This window comes from Myotis lucifugus, unplaced genomic scaffold, assembly GCF_000147115.1.
Source record: "Myotis lucifugus unplaced genomic scaffold, Myoluc2.0 scaffold_500, whole genome shotgun sequence".
Classification (NCBI taxonomy): domain Eukaryota; kingdom Metazoa; phylum Chordata; class Mammalia; order Chiroptera; family Vespertilionidae; genus Myotis; species Myotis lucifugus.
The window spans coordinates 607,195-616,141 of NW_005871548.1; the positions used below are offsets into that span (position 1 = coordinate 607,195).

Here is an 8,947-nt window from a genome sequence, read left to right on the forward strand (position 1 = left end):
CCGGAAGGGAGCCACCCGGAGCCACCACGGCCACCCAGTGACCCCGTTGAACGCCGATCTCCCCGGTAAGCCGTGGGGAGGCTGGAGGGAAGGCGGGACGATATTCTGACTCTCCCGCAGCCCCGGCTCAAGCATCTCCACGCGGACCCACCACCCTCCCAACCACAGCCTCCCCTTCCCGGCCCTGCTCTCCTGTCGGTCCACTAGGTATGGGCCCCCAGAACCCACAGGACTTACCCCATCCCAATGAGAACATAAAATGACTTTCTTGCCCCCAAATCAGAATGGGCAATGGACAGTCAGAATCAAGGTCTGCTGTTGTTTTCACCCAACTGATCATCAGCACAGTGGCTCCTCTTCCTTCCTGGTCTCTCCCTCGGTCTCTCCCTCTCTCTCTCTCTCTAAATCCTCACCCGAGGATATGTTTCCATTGATTTTTCAGAGAGAGTGGAAGAGAGAGGGAAAGACAGAGAGAAATATCCATGCGAGAGAGACACATCAATGGGTTGCCTCCTGCACAAGCCCCAACAGGGCCTGGGCCAGGGAGGAGCCTGCAACCGAGGTACATGCCTTTGACCAGAATCGAACCCGGGACCCTTTGGTCTGCAGGCCGACGTTCTATCCACTGAGCCAGACCGGCCAGGGCCTTCCTGGCTTCTCTTGACACTTAAATGTGCACGACTCCTGGGCTTCGCCCTCAAGCCCTCTCCTTGGCTGGCTGTTCCCTCTTCCTGGGAAAGCCCAGCCCCTCCCCCAGCCCCAGCAACCCTCTCCACATACATGACACACGAATCTATGTCTCCAGCGCTCAGCGCTCCCCCGAGCACCGAAGCGAGTTTTCAGCTGCCTGATGGGCAGATGGTGCCCCAACGGGGGTCCTGCAGGCAGAGCAAGTGTCCTCATCCACAGTGAACCCATCAGCCTCCCTCCCCAGTGGCCACGGCCGGGGCTCCGGCTCCATTCCTGCACCCCCACATCCTGCCGGCTGTCCGGCCTCTTCTTCACATGCATCTATCCCCCCTAGTGACAGCCTCATCGTGTCCCCCCCTCCTGGGCCGAGACAAGCGTTTCCCCACCGGCCCCCAATGGAATATGAGCTCCCCGCGGGCAGGAACTGCGTTTCAGCCTCCACCTGGTCACCGGCAGATGCACAGCCAAGAGTTACGAGTCAGGGCTCTATCTCGCCTCCGTCTCCACACGGCTAAAAAATTCTCTCCTAAAGCGAAGATCCGATCCTGCCAGGCCGCTGCGGACTATGGTATAGGCTCCCGGCTGACTGCAGCGTAGCATCCAAATGCCTAAGCCGTGGTATTAGCTGCCAAGCGGTCCCACCTGCCTGTCCCGTCTCTTCTCAAACTCCCTGCCCTTCGCGAAGGCTGCCCTGAGCTAGTCCTCGTCTTCAGTGCATAGTCTTTCTCATTCGGAGCCTGTGTGACCCTCTCTCCCAGGATCAAGCACCCGCTCTGCCTGGGAAATCATTTTATTACCCAAGACGGAGCTCAAACGCCATCCCCTTTGGTAAGCCCCCGCCCCCAGAGTCTCGGAGATAAATCTCCGCTGGAGGACCTGTGATACCGTATCATGATGGGGAGCTCTAAGATGGGTCTACTGCAGGGGTCTTCAAACTTTTTAAACAGGGGGCCAGTTCACTGTCCCTCAGACCGTTGGAGGGCCAGACTATAGTCTTAAAAAAAAACTATGAACAAATTCCTATGCACACTGCACATATCTTATTTTGAAGTAAAAAAATAAAACGGGAACAAATACAATATTTGTATTTGCATGTGGCCCGCGGGCCGTAGTTTGAGGACCCCTGGTCTACTGGGACCCAGGATCCGTGACCACCTAAGGATTTCAATACCACATCTCCCTCTCGGCCTGGGCCGTTGGGTATGACCATGCAGGTGTCCTGCTACATCCTTTCGGGGCCACGGAACTCTGGGCACCCTGGCACCGTGAAAACGGCAAGCATTCATGCCCAGTTTGTGGGTGGTGATGTCGGTACCTGGCGTAACTACACTGCCCCCTGTTGATGCGTTTGATCCTCACAACCACCATGGGAGGGGCAGGTGGTGCCCGCCTCGTTAGTGTCACAGACAGGGACACTAAAACCGAGGCCGAAGTGAGGTTACTGTCACCCAGCCAGTTGGGGACAGTAGCAAGTGGCCACGTGGACTTTCTACCGGGCACTGTTGTTCCTCTCCAGCTCTTTGCCTCAAGAAGCTAAACTACATGCCCTGGCCGGCTTGGATCAGTGGATAGAGCGTCAGCCTGCGTACTGAAGGGTCCCAGGTTCAATTCCGGCCAAGGGCACATACCTGGGTTGCGGGCTCGATCCCCAGTGGGGGGCGTGCAGGAGGCAGCCAATCAATGATTCTCTCTCATCAGTGATGTTTCTATCTCTCTCTCCTCCCTTCCTCTCTGAAATCAATAAAGAAATATATATTTTTTTTTAAAAAAAGAAGCTAAACTACATCCTCCTCCACGTCATGATGATAAGCAAGTGAGCACCTCCCGTCCATGAAACAACGGTGTAGACCAGTGGTTCTCAACCTTCTGGCCCTTTAAATACAGTTCCTCATGTTGTGACCCAACCATAAAATTATTTTCGTTGCTACTTCATCACTGTCATGTTGCTACTGTGATGAATCGTCATGTAAATATCTGATAGGCAGGATGGTCTCAGGCGACCCCTGTGAAAGGGTCGTTCGACCGCCAAAGGGGTCGCGACCCACAAGTTGAGAATCACTGGTGTCGACAGAAAGGGGATAGAAAAAAAAACAAAGGGGGAAATCTGCACAAACCCTTCAAAGGCCACCTGGCGATTCTGAACCGGATTGTTCTCCACCAGAGAAATTGCAAGTTTCTAAATCATTATTTCCCCGTTTTGACCTAAACATGGAGGCGGCCCCCATCGGCCAGCGAGTGCATGCCCCAGCTGACATTTGCAGACCCGTCCCCCAAAAGAAGCTGTTAGAATGCACCCCTGGATGAGGTTCTAACACTGAGACTCAGTTACCAGCAGTCTAATAGAATCACTGAGAAGCTTAATCCTCTAACCCTCTCCGATTTCCACAGAGCAAGCAGGCCCCATTGTCTCTCCCCTGGAGAGAATCAGAACCTCTGAGGTTAAGTGTTCAGGTGAGTTTTAAGGCTTCTTCTACGGGCTGAGAGTCTGAATTTGGAAACCGGCTAGGTCAGTAGCAACGCTGTCCACACACAGATTTTCTTTCCAGAACCCACCGCAAGAACAGATCTCATTTCTTTCTTATAAGAGCCTCTCTCTTGCCGGTTCACCCGATTCAATCACCTCTACCTTTGATAAATGCAATCAGACCGAAGAAATAAGGTCTCTTTCGGATTTTGCTACACCGAGAGGAGGGAATATAGCACACGAGTGGCCCTCGCGGTGTGTAGCCCGGCACCCACGCTGGTAATTCCAGGAGATTAAAGTCACCGTTTTCAAACAGCAACATGAGCCGGCCAGGTCAAACCTTCCTTTCCCAAAAAGAAATCACTTACTCATCCTCTCTTGAAGAGCTCAATGCAATGGGGTAATGATGAAATGAGCATTGATCAAGTTTACCCAGCTCTGCAATTCCTCTCGCTTCTAAGAATAAACGTGGAGACGAGGCATTCATTCCTCAGGTTCACACCTGTGTCTGCCCCCAGCCCCAGCCCTCCTGGGGGAGTGGGGGGGGGGGGTGATATAGGCTCATCCACCACGTGCTCCCAAGTTCACTGCCAGTTCCAAATGTCAAGAATGAATTTGTTTTACTTCTCTGATGTCCCCCAGCTTACCTTGTTTAAGATTAATAAAGCAATTACAATCCTCTCAATTAAAAAGCTATTTTAAAATGCACTTTTAATTCTAGTTTGTGAGCAACTCAATTATTTCTATTTGGTGGTTTTTTTTTTCTTCTTGAGTGGGTAATTGCTGTCTTAGAGTAGCACAGGGTTCTTTCTCTTTTTCTATTTGTTTATTTATTTATTTTAGCTAATCCTCACCCGAGGATATTTTTCCATTGATTTTTTTTTTTTTTAGAGAGCGAGTGGAAGGGAGGGGGAGAGAAAAACATCAATGTGAGAGAGACACATGGACTGCTTGCTTCCTGCATGAGCCCAGACCAGGGCCAGGGATCGAGCCTGCAACCCAGGTACATGCCCTTGATCGGAATCAAACCCGGGACCTTTCAATCCACAGGCTGATGCTCTATCCCAGTGGTTCTCAACCTTCCTAATGCCGCGACCCTTTAATACAGTTCCTCTTGTTGTGGTGACCCCCAACCATAAAATTATTTCCGTTGCTACTTCATAACTGTAATGTTGCTACTGTTAGGAATCGTAATGTAAATATCTGATATGCAGGATGTATTTTCATTGTTTGCGACCCACAGGTTGAGAACCGCTGCTCTATCCACTGAGCCAAACTGGCTAGCGCACGGGATTCTTTTGCTTAAAGAAGAGGAAATACTGGGCCAAATTGTTCCCTAAAACTTAGCATCTCAGGCTCAGACCATCAACTCTCTTGAATAATGATGGCGTCCAGGTTCTGGCCCTCAGTGGGCTTGGGGTGCAGTGGATGAGACAACACTAGGAGGAGGGTTATCCCTAGTGCAGGGGGGCACCAGGTGAGGGAGAAGTCAGGGACCAGGGAAATAGGAAACAGATCAGGGCGTTTGTGTTGGGTCTCAAAGAGCAGTCTGTTCACTGGACAAAAAATAAAGAGCAAAGGAAGGTTCTTAAAGGTAAAAAGAACATGACATGCAACTGTGCTGGGAGCAGGGTGGGGATCCCCACTCAGCATGTACTGAACGGATGAAGCTGAGGCCAGAGGAGTACAGTGTTGTGTGGGCCCCTCCTCACTACTTGTATCTCCATTCATGGAGCAGCCACATATTTCCATCCCTCGCATCCACCCTGCAAATTAGGCGGCATTATCCTCCCTGAATGGATGAGGAAACAGGGATTTTCAAAGCCCCACACGGCTATGAAGGAGCAGAGCTCGGCCTGGGTTCCTGATAATTTATGGATGTGCGAGTGAGCCCGCCTCCAAGGACTGATTTCTAGAGCAAACTCGTCGCTCTCTCCTCTACTCCCACGTGGACCATTCCAGGCGGCCCCCAACGCCTCTCTCCCCATATATCAATCACCTCTGGTAGCATGACTGGATGGAGGAAGAGAAGCTAGCCATGGCCATGCCCCGTCAGATTCTGGGATCAGTGGGGGTCTGTGTCTCCTTGTCACCCCGGTGTTCGTCCTCTCGGGGTATTTGGTCTTAGCAGCCCCAGATGGGGGCCCCTTTTTCCCAAGTCACAAAAGACAAACTGGAAAGAGCCACCCCAAAGTCACCTGAGGCCAATTCAGGCTCGTGAAAGCCCTCCCACGACTCAAAGAATTGAATGGACTCTGGGTTCAGGGACAAAGCCTTTGGGTTTTGATCGAGTTCTTTTTTTCCCCCTCTTTTCTTTTTCTAATCATTTTCTCAATTTCTCTCCTTGCCAGTTCAGGCTTTTGCTGTCAGACTTGTTTTGGGCGCAGGCTTTTTCTCCCAGCTCAGACGATTCTACCTTGCTATTGTTGTGTTCCTTTTCCACTGAAAGCAATCAAAAATGAAAATCCACACATTCCAGAACTGGGTCTATTAAATATGCACCTTTTTGTAGATCAAATAAAAGCATTCTCTTAAGGCTGACGTTCGGCGCCGAGTATCACCCCGAGGTCAGACACTGGGGAGACCTGTCCCTCACAGGCCATCCGCATCTGGGTCACTGAGAGCGATGGTCAGAGTCCAGAGTAGGCCGACTTCCTTAAGGAATGCCTTCATCTAACGCAGCGGTTCTCAACCTTCCTCATGCCGCGACCCTTTCATACAGTTCCTCGTGTTGTGGAGACCCCCAATTTCATTGTTACAAACTGAACATAAAGCATAGTGATTCATCACAAAAACAATATGTAATTACATATGTGTTTTCCGATGGTCTTAGACGACCCCTGTGAAAGGGTCGTTCGACCCCCAAAGGGGTCGCGACCCACAGGTTGAGAACCGCTGGTCTAAAGCATCGCTGGTCGCCCTACGCGGTGTAGCTCAGTGGATAGAGCCCTGGCCCGTGGACTGAAGGGTCGCAGGTTCAATTCCAGTCAAGGGCACATGCCTGGGTTGCGGGCTCGATCCCCAGTAGGGGGCGTGCAGGAAGCAGCCGATCAATGAGTCTCCTCCCCCGGCCATCAGCCCCAATGGCTGGCCAGGCCAAGGGACCCCACCTGTGCACGAATCCGTGCACCGGACCTCTAGTATTTCTACAAAAATAAGAGCACCAGAAAAGTTGCCTCTGCCTAAAACAATGAAACCAAAAACCAAAACAGGGCCTCCATTGCAAACCAGTGTCTTCTCGCTGACTGACAGGTGCGTTACGAGAAGTTCCCTTACGGCCTGAGCATCTCAGATCTCTGAGCGGGAGGCCTGCATTATCGATGCCTCTGTGTTCAAGTCCAGCTCATTCCCCTCCCCCACCTTTGCTAACTTTTCATGCATATTTTTTTTCCCATCTTCACCTTGGAATTCTCCAAAACAGCAGTAGTTTAAAGCACTAAAATGGTTTCTGTAGTATCGATCAATTCCTGGTTTTCCACCGATTATACTTGGTTTATTAACAGTATCTCGGCTCTGCAACATGGTTCTCTGTCCTTCTCACATGAACAACACCTCAGCGAGCGCTCATGGAAAGTCTGGAATGGACAGCAGTGATGGACAGCAGTGATGGGCAGCGAGGAGCCATGGGGGCAGAGAGACCCTTAGGCTCTGAAATCCGGACACGACCTCCATCTCGCTCCCTCCACCACAACCTGAAGGCAGCCCCTGCCCCAGAACTGACTGTGGAGTCCACTTATGGCATCCGCGCCACCACCTTTATCTCAGCTAACGTCCACTTCCTGCAAATCAGGCCTGGAGACGCCAAGCAACCCTCCAGAAACACATCTGAAGAACACCTCTGCATCCCCTCCCCACCCCGACGCGCACAGACACCCCACCTCCCAAGGAAGGAGAAAGTTAACTCTCCAGCAAACCTGGCCGCGTTCTCGAACCCTTCACATTCACAAAGGGGGTCTCGCAACTGAAACCTGACCTGTGTCTGCTGAGGGCACAGACAAGGGTCAGAGGTCTTCAAGCATCCATTATCCAGAAATACTCTCTCTCTCTCTCTCTCTCTCTCCCAAAATGAAAATAATAGGTCAGCCTTACTGTCTCTCCTTTAGAGCAGCGGTTCTCAACCTGTGGGTCGCAACCCCTTTGGGGGTCCAACGACCCTTTCACAGGGGTCGCCTAAGACCATCGGAAAACACATATATAATTACATATTGTTTTTGTGATTAATCACTATGCTTTAATTATGTTCAATTTGTAACAATGAAATTGGGGGTCACCACAACATGAGGGACTGTATTAAAGGGTCGCGGCATTCGGAAGGTTGAGAACCGCTGCTTTAGAGAAACCAGAAGTCAGGCTGCTGAGCCGCTGGTGGGAAGCTCCAGACAGAATGTGGGTGTGTGAAGCTGTGCGGGGCTTCACAAGAATTTGGGGGGAACTCCGGGGGTTTTGAAAAAGGGTGTTCTGAGGCTGGGACACAGGGGCTCCTCAGGTTCTGGGGTACCCAGAAGTCGGGATGTAGGGGGTGGGGGCAGTGGCGGGGCTGTCCTGCCAGCCGGGCTCCCCCTCCCCTGCCGTCCTGGGCCCTCCGGCCACAGCCACAGCCAGAGGGAGTCAGTCACTCACCACCCGTGAGCTGTGCAGGGCCGAAGCACAGGGCCAGCTGGAACCACAGGATCACGGCCAAGAGTCTCTGGGGGGACTGAGGCTGCTGCTGCTGCTGCTGCTGCTGCTCTAGAAATCCGTCTCCATGGCTCGGGTTCATTCCATAATACATCTTTCATCCACACAGGGCATGCGGCTGGCAAGAGTCTGCAACCAGGAACGCACAGGACTATACCCCCGGCTGCCTGGGCTCGGCGGGGGCCACACTTCCGCTTCTCCCGTGGAACCGGAGGGAATGGGGGGGGGGGGGGTCGGCTTCCCCGGCTCCATCCCCGGGCCTCCCCCGCCCCCCTTGCCCAGAGCGCAATCACCGCCCCCCCTTTCCCGCTCCCCCCAACGCGGGTACACAGAGTACCGCCGCCGCGGGATGCTGCGCGTGCGGAGGGTGGAGGAGGGGAGGGCAGCGGGGGGAGCGCACATTGGCCCGGCGCCGTCCCCGGGATCCCGCGGCCGTGACCATGACGGGAAAGTCTCCAGCCTCCCGGGGTGTCGGGGCTGGAAACCCACTTTTCCCCGGGCCTAGGCAGGTCCCTCTCGGGCACCTCACCGCGCGGCACCGGGTCCCCCACGATACTTGTCTGGTTCTCCCCAGGATGGGGATGGGTCCGACTGCCCGGTGCCCACAGAGACTGCTCTGCGCGGTCAACCATTCCGTCCCCGGGCTCGGGGGTGCGGGCAGGGCCGGGCACCCACTCCCCCTCCCCGGGGCGCAGAGCCCCCTCCGGGCTCCGGGTCTTACCTGTGGGTCTCATGCAGGCGGCTTCCTTCCCTCCTCCGCCTCCTCCCCGCGCCGGGCGCACCCGCATCTGTGCGCGACCTCTGCTGCCGCCGCTGCGCGAGCCGGAGAGACGGAAGCCTCGGCGGCCGCGGCGCCGGGCTCGGGCTCCCCCCGCCCGCCCGCGCTCGCTCTCCCCGGGCTCCCGGAGCCGCTGGGCGCGGGTGGTGGGGGAGGACCGACGCCGGGCCGCGCGCCCCCGAGGAGGCGCCCGCGCGCCCGCCACCTGCGCTCGCGAGCGCGGCGTCGGCGTCGGTCGACGCCGAGTGAGGTAGGTAGCTAGGGGCCGTGCTGAGTTTAGGTTGCTGCTCCGACTGGAAACGGCGCCGGCCGCGGCCACAACTGGAAAGAGCCTGCCG

At 54.4% G+C, this 8,947-nt stretch overlaps 1 protein-coding gene across 1 annotated transcript in view; it reads right to left on the reverse strand.

Moving 5' to 3' along the window:
* The window catches only part of SUSD4 (sushi domain containing 4), a 56,903-nt gene extending 48,197 nt beyond the window's left edge, over window positions 1-8,706 (reverse strand). The window contains exons 1-2 of the mRNA XM_006103711.3: window positions 8,553-8,706; window positions 7,775-7,960 (exon numbers count right to left, since the gene is read on the reverse strand). Coding sequence (XP_006103773.1) covers window positions 7,775-7,925 — 151 coding nt within the window. The 5' untranslated portion in view covers window positions 7,926-7,960; window positions 8,553-8,706. The remainder of the gene's footprint in view (window positions 1-7,774; window positions 7,961-8,552) is intronic.
* Window positions 8,707-8,947: the final 241 nt, after the last annotated feature.